This window comes from Ruditapes philippinarum, unplaced genomic scaffold (assembly GCF_026571515.1).
Source record: "Ruditapes philippinarum isolate M1 unplaced genomic scaffold, ASM2657151v2 ctg20775_1_1_1_1, whole genome shotgun sequence".
NCBI classification, from domain to species: domain Eukaryota; kingdom Metazoa; phylum Mollusca; class Bivalvia; order Venerida; family Veneridae; genus Ruditapes; species Ruditapes philippinarum.
In genome coordinates this window covers 1-13,124 of record NW_026859275.1, presented here as the reverse complement: position 1 = coordinate 13,124, position 13,124 = coordinate 1, and the positions used below count along the sequence as shown (strand labels likewise).

Below are 13,124 nucleotides of genomic sequence, written 5' to 3'. Positions count from 1 at the left end.
ACAAAAATTAAAAAAGGTTTCTTTCTGTCATCTCAAATGGTTATTGATATGGTTCATATTAGCGACGTGATGTGGTTTAGGGTCTGTTTTAGTGATGTAACAAAATGAAAAATCTGTAGGTTTGTATATGGTCAAAGTGGTGGTGCGTAATATTTTCGCTGTTATTAATAATATATAAAGATATGAAATTGTGGTAAGGTTAAATTATTTTTTGCTTTTGTAAACCTTTATAGAATTTCCTATACAGAATTCACTGTCTAAAAAGTTCAAATATTCTTAGATTATCAGTCAAATTGCTAACGAAGTAGACGGAACCAAAAAATGTGGAAATATTGTCTTATTTACGTCCTGACATCCTAATTTCTTGAAAAGATTTAATGGAGCTGAAAGCGCTAAAGCTAACACAATTCGGAACATAAATTAGATATCATATATATAGGCTTGTGTTAGTAACGTTATTTCTGGGTGGGGGAAACTGAAAATTTATATAAAATTTTAAAATTTCATATAATATTTTAAACACAACTTTATTTAATTACGAATGAGATGGTGAATGACTATAAACAACTTATATTTATATAACATAGTATATAAATATTAAGTAATTAAGGTAGAGAGACTAATATTTAATTGAAAATGTTAAACATCGATGGTATACAGTTACATTTCTTACAATTAGGGGAAGAAGCAAAATAGTATACATAGTTAATTTTTAACCAATAGAAGTAACAAATTTAGTAATTAGCTTGGCAGGTTTGAATAAGTATCTATACCGAGTGATTTTGGTCGATGATCTTAACCGAGGCAGAATTTAGGTACTACATTACATAATATTAGAAATAGCCCGAATTATCTTCTCCTCCTGTATCAATTGTGTGACCTAGATTTAATTTACAATTTAAAATGTAATCTTAATATGCACAAAGAACAAATATTAATTGAATTAAAACACCAGCTTATGTTTGCAGATAAAATTAGATTTGATTTTAAGAATAGTATAAAATATTTCTTGAAAAAAATTTTAGTCTGATGTGAATATAACAGATTGTTATATAGGAGTTATAATGGCATGATTAGGATTTAAATTTCTCGTATTCTTATCTTTGTATGATTTGTACATTCTTTTTTTGTGATACTTAAGAAATATCTATGGAAAGTAGAATAGAATTATTTTTTATGTATAGCTACACAAGTTTGTATCAGCATAATGCTACTGATTTGTATAAGTACTACTTATACACACATTACAATCTATATACAATAAAACTAAGAATAATAAATGTAAGAAATTAATGTTAAATATCAGAAAATATTCTATATATCTTGTACAATATAAAGTTTAAAAAAAATGATCATAAAAGAAGCATAGAAATAAACTTACCTGAAATTAATATAATATTCCAAAACTCCAATATTAATTTAAACACAACTTTATTTTTTAAACGATGGATGGTGAATTTTTTTCGACGGAGTTATTTATACAGAAAAGTGCCGAAATCTGGTAAAATACAGGAAGCCGATTTCCATTAACTATGCAAACATAAGTCTTTTATATGGTTGATCGTGAAAAGTTTTTTGTTATCAATAAATAAAGGGGCTTGGACTTAGCCTTTTAATGGAGTAATTGTAACTATGATTAGTTCCAGTACTATAAGCAGGAAGACCTTAAAATTGCCACTATTGTATTAAAAATTACTTAAGTTTTTTTATAATATGGAAAACTTTTATATGTTTAAAAAACAATTTTAAGAAAAAGCTCCTTTATTTCGATTTGTAACTGGCAGACTTTACTGTAATTAAATGATTTTTAACAAAAATTGAGTATAGAAAACATATGATCAAATTGCTACATAATACATTTCTTTAAGGCAAAAATATAAAAAATAATACATTATTACATCATTTACGATACTCAATTGTACATAAAGTTGATAATGAGCATTAATACAATGCATTCAGGTGATTAATTACGAATATGAATTAATAAACGGCATTTATAAATATGTTACGATTATAACAATTGCCTGGACCTCCCTAAAACTTTGGTTTCCAAAAGGTTGAAATATTGTGAGTAAGAACATGATTGAGAATAAATGCATTACAAAATTTACATCAATAAGTAGAGTATTAGTTTAAACATAAAAGTATACCAAGCTCAAAAGATAGTATAGACACATGATAGATATGTACATGTTTAAATTTCTTGGCGCTTGGTTACCAGGAAAAGTGTGTTTGTCCTAGCATAGAACAGGTTAGCAAGCGTAAAGTTCGTGACCAAATATATTCACTAGATCACCGCGAATTAATAAGGTCTTTGTGTTCTGTAATAGTAAACAGTCATACAAAGAACGTTTTTCTGTTAACAATTTTTATCTTGTCGTTCAAGTTATTGGCACAAATGTAATTATATAATCAAATTTTAAATAAATATGTCTACTTCTAGAATCTTCAATAGTGAAATAATAAGACTATAGAAAGATGTAAGTTTTCTGTTGTTTACCTAGGAAAGGTTTTTCACGTTTGTATTGGGAAAGGTGCGAATATATCAGGGGGTTAATAAGTTTTTACAGAATGTCTGTAGCATAGACTTTGTTTAAGACAGGCAAAAAACATAGTCCACACTGTGTCAAATATTTAAAACATAAGAGTAAGGTACTTTTATTATATAATGTTCTTTAAAAGTTTAAAGAGTACAAAAAGAAGGTGTACAGAAAAAAATAAGGTAACATGTTCCCAGGTTCAAGTAAATATAATATTTTGAAATGAATATTCTTCAGATGTTTTATGATACTTTGTATTCTAAAGAATAGGAATAGGTGAGGTACGATTGCTACTCACTCAGTTTCCTTTAATATTATTAAGAATTGCAACTGCCATTGTAAGTTTTCTTATTTTTAAACAGAGACCAATTGGCAAAATCTCCTAAGCCTACTGTAAACAGCCCAGAGTTGATTAAAATTCTTTTGTTTATTAAGCCCTCAAGGTGGGCTTCTGTTAAGATTATTCTTCGATCATATATATACTACTGTAAGTTACTCAATAGAGAATATCTAGTGAGACTCTCTCTGTCAATTAGCTATAATTGAATGCATTTTATGTTTAAATAGTTTAAATTTTGCAGAATACCAGTAGGTCAACAGGTTGAGCTCAAGAAAGCTGCTGTCTGCTAAATGTGGTTTTATAGAATGTATTCTTTTGATCAAGAACTTTCTCTCTCATGATAAGATAGGTTATTAGTGATGCCACTTTAGGAATTTATATGCTGATAAATTTTGAAAGCGCCTCAATTTTGGTGAGGTAGTAAATATAAGAGTTTGTAAGTCGGTTATAAACAGAACATATATAAGAGCCTACATCTCTCGTAGAATAAATCATCTCTCGCCCTGATTTGGGTTGATGTCTGGGCCACTTGAACTGACAACAGCTGAAAGAGTGTGTATTTGTGGGGATATAAATATATATATTGCGTTTTGATTCCAATATAACCTTTTTGGCAATGATATATTTGGACAAATCTGAAGTTTGACCAAATGGAGATGAACAGAATCCATGAGTTACGAGTCTTAGACTAACAATATATATGATAGCACACTGATCTTTTGGGAAGTTAATAGAGTTCGGAAGTCAGGGTCACTATATTTCATGGAGGACATAAATCAGAACATACTGCTACTTTTTAGATTCTTATAAGCACTAAATCCATTACTAATTCATTCTGTTCAATGTTAAATGTCAATATTATAATGTTGACTGACTTGTACAAAGTATTTGCGCTAAGATATAAAAAAATAAGGGAAGATGTCTTAATAGACTACTGTTAGTTATTTGTTTACGCTAATCTCGTGTTGTGACAAGAAAGATAATGTAGACTGAGAAACAGGTTCTTGAATGTCCTTTAATGAGCTTATGGTTCCTTTTGTCACAGTTAATAGGGGAGAATCTTCTTACTGATTTTGCATCGATGCTATTCTGGTGTTTGCCACAAATACAAATTTGAGCTGGATCATCCGGTCTACGTACTTGCTTTAAACTGTTTGTGAATAATTATTATAATATACCATATGAATAAATTGTAGTTTTACAAATTGTCTCTGAATATGTTACATTGTGTGTGTGTGTGCCTAAAATTCTTTTGTTAACCTTTGGATAATTAATAATATTCGGAGACATAATCCTCTCCTCATCTTCAGAAGCTAACATTCCATTTATTATTTCGCAAGAATGTGGTTCTAAGTTGCACTCAGTATAATAGTGCTCTATAGGATCCATTTCGGCCCTGATCGTGTTTATTTGAGCCAACACATGGCTCACCATTATACACGTTTCCATTGTCTCTATGACAATTCCCTATAACAGGGAGTGTTAGTTTTTCCGGAATTGGCAATTCAAAAGTGTGAACCCAATGTTCATTTGCAAGATGTAAATCAGCAATGTTCTTAAAAACGACTCCATAGTTTAACCTTGATATGGACTTACTGCACGTTGCCGGCTGGGTGAAACAGAAAAAGAAGGTCAGGATCCAAATGAGCATGCCCCCAACTTTTAGTTCTCTTAAGGGTGGTTCTAAAAGAGAAAAAAAAAAATGCATGCAGGTTAGCCGGGTTGAATGGTGGTCAGCCATCATCCTATAGCACTATAGACACAAATAATTAAATTTGTAAAAGTTGGCTTAGCTACATGAAAAAAAAATTTTGATTTGGGGACCTGTTCCGAAACAAGGGAAAATAATTTATAGATAAGTACCATATGGATTTATCAGAGAATAAAAGTAAAGGCACTCCCAATCAAGACAATTTAACCCTCTATATCCTGTTTCTCCTCACGTGCTCTGCTGCGAGTCATCATCTTGTGCAATAAAGGTTTCCTAGCTGCTTTCCTTATAAGATATTCTTGCACATCCTCAATAGCGCATTTGTCCTTGTCAATCCATTTTCTGGACTTTTCGAACTGGAAGTGCTTTCTGCCATTTATGTGACAATCTCTTATTATTTTTCCAGAATACAAGTTGTTCTTTTCTGTAGGTATAACTATGGATTTGCCTATATCATTTATCATATCGGTTGTACTTGGGGGTTTTTCCTTATCATTGCCCTTATCAGGTTGATTGACATTTGTTTTCTTTGCTTGCTTTGGTTTTGGCTTAACATAAAGCTTCAATCTTGCAGCGTTTACGAGTTCTCTCATAGGTATTTGAGTCCTTGTGTCTACCAACCTGTATGTAAAATTTGGTCCTAACTCCTGTATAAAATACGGTCCAAGATGTTTTGGCATGAGCTTCGGTGACAAACCTTTCTGAGTTTTCATGTTTCGTAAAAGTACCCAGTCACCTACCTTAAAGTTGGGATCTTTGGATTTAGCATCATGACGAGTTTTGGACTTTTCCTGGGCAATTTTAAGATTATCTCCAGCTATTTCCCTTGCAACACCTAAGTTCTTATACAGTTGGTCGAAGAAAACAACTCCGTCCAATCCCATTTCAGTTTTGGGAATAAGCGAGGTATCAATTGGAAGGTTCATTTCTTTACCAAACAACAAATAAAATGGTGAAAATTGCGTTGACTGTGTGGAGGGGGACATTCGTATTGCCATCATTGCTGCTGGTAGAACCGAAGGCCAGTTATTTTGTTCCTTGTTGATATATGCCCTAAGAATCTGTTCCAGAGTGGAATTTAACCGCTCACAGGTCGAATTTGTTTGAGGGTGATAAGCACTGGTGTGATGTCTTGTAATGTCAAACATCTCACACAATGCCTTCACCAACTTAGACATGAAATTACGACCCCTATCTGAAACAAGAATCCTAGGTGCACCATATCTTGAAATGACTTGACCAAATAAGTGTTTTGCAACTGTACTTGCCTCCATGTTTTCCATTGGTATCGCTTCGCACCATTTACTGAAGCTTTCCACAACAAGAAGTATATATTGGAATCCTTCCTTTGATTTTGGGAGAGGTCCAATGATGTCCATGTCCGATCTTTAATACTGTTTATGGCATGTGGATTAACGGTACTGATGTGATGTGCTGATCGACTTAATCTTTGACAGGATATCACATTTTTGTAATGATTTCAAATAGTTTGGAAACATTTACGACTCAGAACATTTTATACCTTTATGTGCTGCAGATGATGGTCGCTGTATTCCAAGTGGACTCCTCCTGCAACACTTTATGTTTAGTAGATCTGACGGAGAATTAGTTGGAAACAGCCAGGTGTGGATATGGGTCTATCTTCAGATGTTAAAGTTTCTTACCTCGAGCTCAATGATATGATAACGCCATATGAAACCACATCTGCGGATGTTTTCAAATCTCTAAATTTACAGTTCATGTTAAATGTTGAATTCTGCTTAAGCCCGGTGCTAGGGCGTGGAGCGGTAACTGCACTTGGACTAGTACGTTCATGAGTCAATCAAACGAGCCTGGACATTTTCCAATTATTTTGCCGTGTTTATCTAATAACTGGTAGTTGTCACTTTCAAGTATTGTCTTCCTGGCTAGATTCTCCTTCTTTGGAAGTTCACCATTTTCTAGGTAATTATAAATATGTTTGAAATCCTCACATTCTTTTTGATACTTACTAATTTCATGCGTCTCCCATAATTGTTTTTCATTTTCAAGTTCTTTGTCTGAATTGGAATTTCTTAACTTTTCGTTGTTATTACCAGAGTCTGAGTCTTGTTCATTGAAAGTTTCTTCTAGCTTACCTGTTTCAATCTCCGTTATCTGTTTTTCATTTGATACGCTTATTTTCATTATGGATGGAGAATTGTCATAATTAAAGAATACTTCTACCTGTTCAAATACATCAATGTCTTCTTTTTCCGATTCCTCTTGAATGGTTTCTAGTTTCGGAAAAGTTTGTTCCTTTTCAATATCATTCACCGATGTGACAGCAGCAAACAAAGTCGACTCCTTATTTTTACTTGGTGCCGACATATGTTTACCTTTGTCTTTAGTAACCTCAACATCAGCTGGTGACACATGAGAGACATCATGGTCTACGATGGCTGTATTTCGATTCCACTTTCCAGTTGCATCAACTCTAGAAACAGACACACTTGACTCGACAGTATATTCACGTCGAGACAAGGCATCCGCATTCTGATTGACTCTTCCAGGTCTGTGAATGATATTGTAGTCAAAATGAGCTAGTTCCATGGACCATCTGTAAAGTCTACTATTGGAATTCTTTGTTTTGTCCAACCATTTTAATGATTTATGATCCGTGTATATATCAAACTTCCTGTGTGACAGATATTGTCTATAAGCTAATATTCCTTCATAAACTGCCAAACATTCTTTGTCAGATATGCCCCATTTTCGCTCATCCGAACGAAGAGCCCTTCCCCCGTAACTAACAACTCGTTCTTTGCCATCAGACCCCTTTTGGCCAAGTATATAAGCCAAAGCGGTGTCTGAGGCATCAGTGGTCAGTATGAAGGTATGGTTCATGTCCGGATAATGGATCATGGGGGCGGTAACTAATGCATGTTTTAATGATTCAAACGCTTCTTGATGTCTATTTTCCCAAATAAATTTCTTGTCTTTTTGTAAAAGTTCATTTAATGGAACAGCAATTTTGGAATAGTTTTTAACAAATTTCCTATAATAATTGCAAAGACCTAAAAATGACCGTAGAGCTCTTTGGTTTGTTGGAATTGGAAATTCATCCACAGCCTTAGTCTTTTCGCTATCTACCTGAATACCATGTTTAGAAAGGATGTGACCTAAATATTTTACTTTTTCTTGAGCAAAGTGACACTTTTCAGGTTTAAGAGTAAGATTTGCACCTCTAAGTTTCTGAAACAGTAATTCTAAATCAGACAAATGTTGCTCAAAAGTTGGACTAAAAACAAGAATATCATCAATGAAACACAATGCCTGCTTCCAGTTCATTGACCCTAGAACTTTAGTCATTAGCATTTGAAAAGACATAGGCGCATTTTTAAGACCAAAAGGCATCCTATCAAACTCATATATACCGGAAGGAACACAGAAAGCTGCTTTATGACGTGTTTTTGGGTCCATCGGAACTTGCCAAAACTCCGAGGCCATGTCTAAAGTCGAGAAGAATTTAGCTTGAGAGTCGCCAATACAGTCAAATACAGTTTCTAAAGTCGGTAAAGGGTGAGCAATACTAAGAGTGATACGATTCAGCTGCCTATAGTCTACTGCAAACCTATATGTGTCGTCACGTTTCTTTACAAGAACCACTGGACTATGCCAAATTGAGTTAGACTCTCTTATAATTTTGTTATCCAACATTTTCTGCACTTCTTCATCAATAATTTTCCTCTGTAGGGGATTTACTTTATAATATGGTAATCGGACAGGACCTTTACCAGGCTCAGTATCAACTGAATGACTGTACATTGACGTTTTCCCTATGTCTTTTAATGAAGAAGAGAAAAGATCTCTATTTTTCTCTAAAAATTCTTTCATTTTAAATTTTTGTTCTTGGGTCAAATCACATCTTGATAAATCAAACTTAAAAGTGTCACTTTGTTCCTCAACATTTATATTAGCACATTTAGATGATTTAGCACTTTCACCATTGCTCAAGTTAGAAACGTTTTGGTTAGTATCAAGGTCATTGGATGTTTCATCAATTTGAAATATATCACCATTTTCGACAGCAGTCAAGGTACCTACAACAGTGTCAACAGGCAGAAAAACAGGGTCATTTGTTACATTCATAATACTTATGACAGCTTTACGTTTCTTAACTCTTACTAGACATTTTGCACCTGCAAGGCTTTTCTTATAAAGTGAATCAGTAGGTTCAATTAAGAATATGCCATCGGTCTTGTTTCGGGAAACCTTTACCTTGATATCTTTCCGTGAATTGGCAGGAATGTTTGTACCATTAATTACTCTAGCTAACCCAGCATCAGTTCTTGACAGTTTAATGCCTACCAGATTGTCATTCTTATTTTTCAATGTTACTAAATTTTCCGCAAAATTGACAGTTACCCCGGAGTTGATGTTTGCAAAGAATGCACAGCTAAGTAGCGGGGTACTTAATCCTGGGACTACGATGGAAAGTTGGCGCGAGAAACTGGAGAGATTGTAGAAAGTAGAATATTTTCTGGGTAAATTTCGCCAAAATTTTGGTGTTTTAGCTCACGCTACGCCTGCAGGAACAGCGCTCGATAGTTTGCTGATTAGTAGTCCGACATTGGTTTCAAAAGGGGATTTTCTGAAAAGATCATTTGAGGATGCAAAAATGATCAGCCCGCAGGTGTCAGAGGTAGAACACTGAGTCTTTTGTTTGCCTCCCCACATTAGACATGAACTGTGTTTTTTATTTATCAGAGCATTATTGCGACAAAGGTAGAGTTTTCTGGTTTTCTGCCCTGCCGGTGCTTTAACCGTACTATATAGCGACGATTTTGGAGAGTCTTTTCATTTCTAGCCTCTAGTGCCTACGCTAGCAGGGGTTTCTGTAAGTAGGCATCTTATCCTATTGGTTGTCTGGTCCACAGGCATAGGATAAATGACCATAAACGTTACACAGGTGACAAGTTAAATATTGACCCGGACAATAATTATTTATGAAAAAGCTACATGTTCTAGCCTTACCTCTACATGAAGGACAGGTATTCTGCTGCTGGTTTTCATTAGGGTTCTGTCTGGTTCCACCTTGCTTCTGGAATTGTCTGTTATCTTGGTGCCTACGATAGGTAGATTGCTGGTGCCCCGAAGCACCAATTTCGTTTCGACGCACTGGCCCTTGACTACGATACCCATTTTCACGAGGTTGTCTATTTTGTGGCCTATATAAATGTTCCAATTGTTTCACCACTTTTTCCACAACTTTTTCTGTTAATGTTTCTAATTGATCTGCTGAGGTTGTGACAGCAGCTACTTTTACGGTTTGGTGCATTGTTGCACCTTCATAATCCACAGCCTTTTTCCTGGCTTCTTCTAAGGTTGTCGGGTTTTGTAATTTTACATATGTCAGGGCTTCAGATGATAGCCCCTTAACAAATAGTTTAACTTTTTGTCCTTCAGTGAGGCTACAATGTTTTACAGCACGGATAAAGTTATAATAATATTGCTCGACACTTTCGCTTTCACCTTGTTGAATTGATGGAATATCATCTTTATCCACTGTTGTGAATCTGTTACTTAGAGCTTCCTTTAGAGTTTTATAATCTTTGATTGAAGCGTCATTAGCAGCCACAGAGGAGTACCATAGACCTGCGTTACCTTTCAAGCAGTATTGTAAATCTAAATACCTTTGTTCCTCAGTTATGCCTTCTCTAGCACCTAATCTCTCAAATTGCTCCAACCAAGTATCAACATCTACATAACCATTTCCTTGAAAGGGATCCAGCTTGATGTTGCTGAGGTAGCTGGAGGTTGACATTGTGGCTTCAACTGCCGGTGTTGCTTGTCCAGATGTACTGGGGCTTGAGGTATGGAATGGATTGATTGGTAAAGTTACAAATGAGTTATGTCGTCTTGGAGGTCTAACTGGTGCTGCAACTGGTGTTGTTGGCGAAGATGAAGGATCTCCGGCACTTCGAAGGTTGTACCTATTCGCTGGGTGCATCAGACCAACCACTGTACCCACCACCTGTTATAACGCGGATTTGGACTGGGTGGGGAAACTGAAAATTAATATAAAATTCCAAAATCCAATATAAATTTAAACACAACTTTATTTTTAAAACGATGGATGGTGAATGATATAACAATATATTTTATAATAACATAGGTGAATTATAAAATAATTGCATAAGTATGTAATTAAGTAAAACTAATATTTAATTGAAATTGTAACATTGATGGTATACATTACATTCTTACAATAGGGGAAGAAGCAAAAATGATATACATAGTTATACAATTAATTTAACCAATATAAGTAACAATTTAGTAATTAGCTTGGCAGTGAAAAGGTATACCGAGATCTTGGTCGATGACTTAACCAGAGCGATTAGGTACTTAATTAAAATATAGAAATTAGCTGAATTATCTTGTTTAATTGACCAAGATTAATTTATTTAAAATGTATTTAATATGCACAAAGAACAAAATAATTAATTGAATCAAAACACATTGTTTGCAGATAAAAATTAAGATTTTAGATTTTAAGAAAATAGTATAAAATAATTCTTGTAACAAAAATTTAGCCTGATGTAATATAACAGATTTAGTTACAATAATTGATATATATATAATGCATGTTAGATTTAAATTCTCTATTCTTATATTTTATATTTTGTTACATTCTTTTTTTATACTTAAGAAATATCAAGGAAAGTAGATAGAATATTTCTTATTATAGCTACACAAGTTTTATCAGCATAATGCTACTTTGTACTATAAGTACTAACTTATACACACATTACAATGTTATATACAATAAAACTAAGAATAATAAATGTTAAGAAATAAATAAAATATCATAATTACAAAGAGTGCAATATCTTGTACAATATAAAGTTTTAAAAAAAATGATAATAAAAGAACATAGAAATAAATTTACCTGAAAATTAATATAAAATTCCAAAATCCAATATAAATTTAAACACAACTTTATTTTTAAAACGATGGATGGTGAATGATATCCACAAAAAAATTCACGGAGTTTTTATACAGAAAAGTGCCGAAAGCTGTGAAAAATAACAGGAAGCCATTTCCATTAACTATGCAAACATAAGTTAACAACAAATCACCTTTTTATTATTTGTGTTTGTGAAAAGTTATCACCCTGGCTTCCTTGTTTGTATAATAAACAAATTGGCTTGGACTTAAGCCTTTAAGAGTAATTGTAACTAATTAGTGCCACTATTAAGCAGGAAGACTTAAAATGCCACATTGTATTAAAAAATTTTACTTAGAGTTGTTTTTATAATATGGGAAATTTTTATATGTTTAAAAACAATTTTTAAGAAAAAGATCCTTATTGAAGTAAACTTGCAATTTACTGTAATTAATGTTTTTAACAAAAATTTATAAAAACATATAATCATTTTGATACTAAACATGACCATATTAACTTAAGGAAAAATATAAAAAATAATTACATATTACACATACAATACAATGTACATAAAAGTGAAATGACATTAACATAACAATGCATCAGTATAATTACAATAGTAATTAATAAATTTGCATAATAAAATTTACATTATAACACTTGTAACAGTATGATTCAAGATTATATCTACTTTTATATCATTGTAATTAAGTAATATTGGCATAGAATAACATATGTAGACATGTTATTTTTTTCAAAAGATTCAAAGTAAAATTAAGGCGACCTGATACATCCTATCATCTGTATGTAGTAAAATAGGTATATCAATAGTATCGTTTGACGCACATATAGTTCATTTTCCCCCATTAAACAGCCCTTGATCACTCACTTGAGATCCAATGCAAAAAAATTGCCATAATTCTTCTATATTGAAGTAAGAAATGATCATGTTAGGGGGATTATTTTTTCCACCACATACAGTTATGATTTATGAACTATTTGTAAATGTTCGCTTCAAAAGAACATGCCCAATATTTAGACACTCAGAACTGTTTCACATAAAAAGACTCGTATAGCTATAAATATTATAATTATATGTAGATTTTGACCCTATGCCAATAATTAATCATTTTTATATTGAGTATTACAGGACGATGTTACATGATATTTTTTCTGCTCTTGGTACTGTAGTTTTGGAGAGTATTTTTAAGACACATTTAAGTCAATGCAAACATAAGTAACATCCCAGGGAAAGCTACTGTAGACTGCAGGAGCATGATTTAAAGGCCAACCATGAGGGGTACTTAGTTTTGAAAAACTTGTATAGGGAGTCACATGTAAGTCCTCTTTTGATAAATAGAGCTTAGATATTCAACATATGACATTGCCAAGTAGAGCGGACCTCTTTAAAAGTTACATAAACTGCTCTTTGCATCACTTAGTGTACATAGCTAATAAAATAGTAAAAATGTTTAAATAAAAAAGTCTTCTCAAAAAGCAGAATGCATAGAGCATAGATACTAAGAATGAAGCATCATCTTGTGTCTTTAACATATTGAATGAATCTTGTTCACAGAGCCCACCGGGTTTATAGACATGTATAAGAAAACACGTTAAAAAACTTCT

At 33.0% G+C, this 13,124-nt stretch overlaps 1 protein-coding gene across 1 annotated transcript; it reads right to left on the bottom strand.

Moving 5' to 3' along the window:
- Positions 1 to 6,409: 6,409 nt before the first annotated feature.
- On the bottom strand, positions 6,410 to 10,562 carry LOC132755945 (uncharacterized). Its single transcript, XM_060746886.1, has 2 exons — positions 9,587 to 10,562; positions 6,410 to 8,916 (listed from the first exon to the last, which is right to left on the bottom strand). Exons 1-2 carry the CDS (start codon positions 10,560 to 10,562, stop codon positions 6,410 to 6,412), a joined length of 3,483 nt encoding a protein of 1,160 aa, XP_060602869.1.
- Between the last annotated feature and the right edge of the window lie 2,562 nt (positions 10,563 to 13,124).

Coding starts and splice junctions, on each gene's coding strand:
- LOC132755945 (XM_060746886.1), bottom strand. CDS start 10,562: ATGCACCCAGCGAATAGGTACAACCTTCGAAGTGCCGGAGATCCTTCA. Junction 8,917..9,586: donor TACCTGTCCTTCATGTAGAG/GTAAGGCTAGAA, acceptor ACAATCTGGTAG/GCATTAAACTGTCAAGAACT.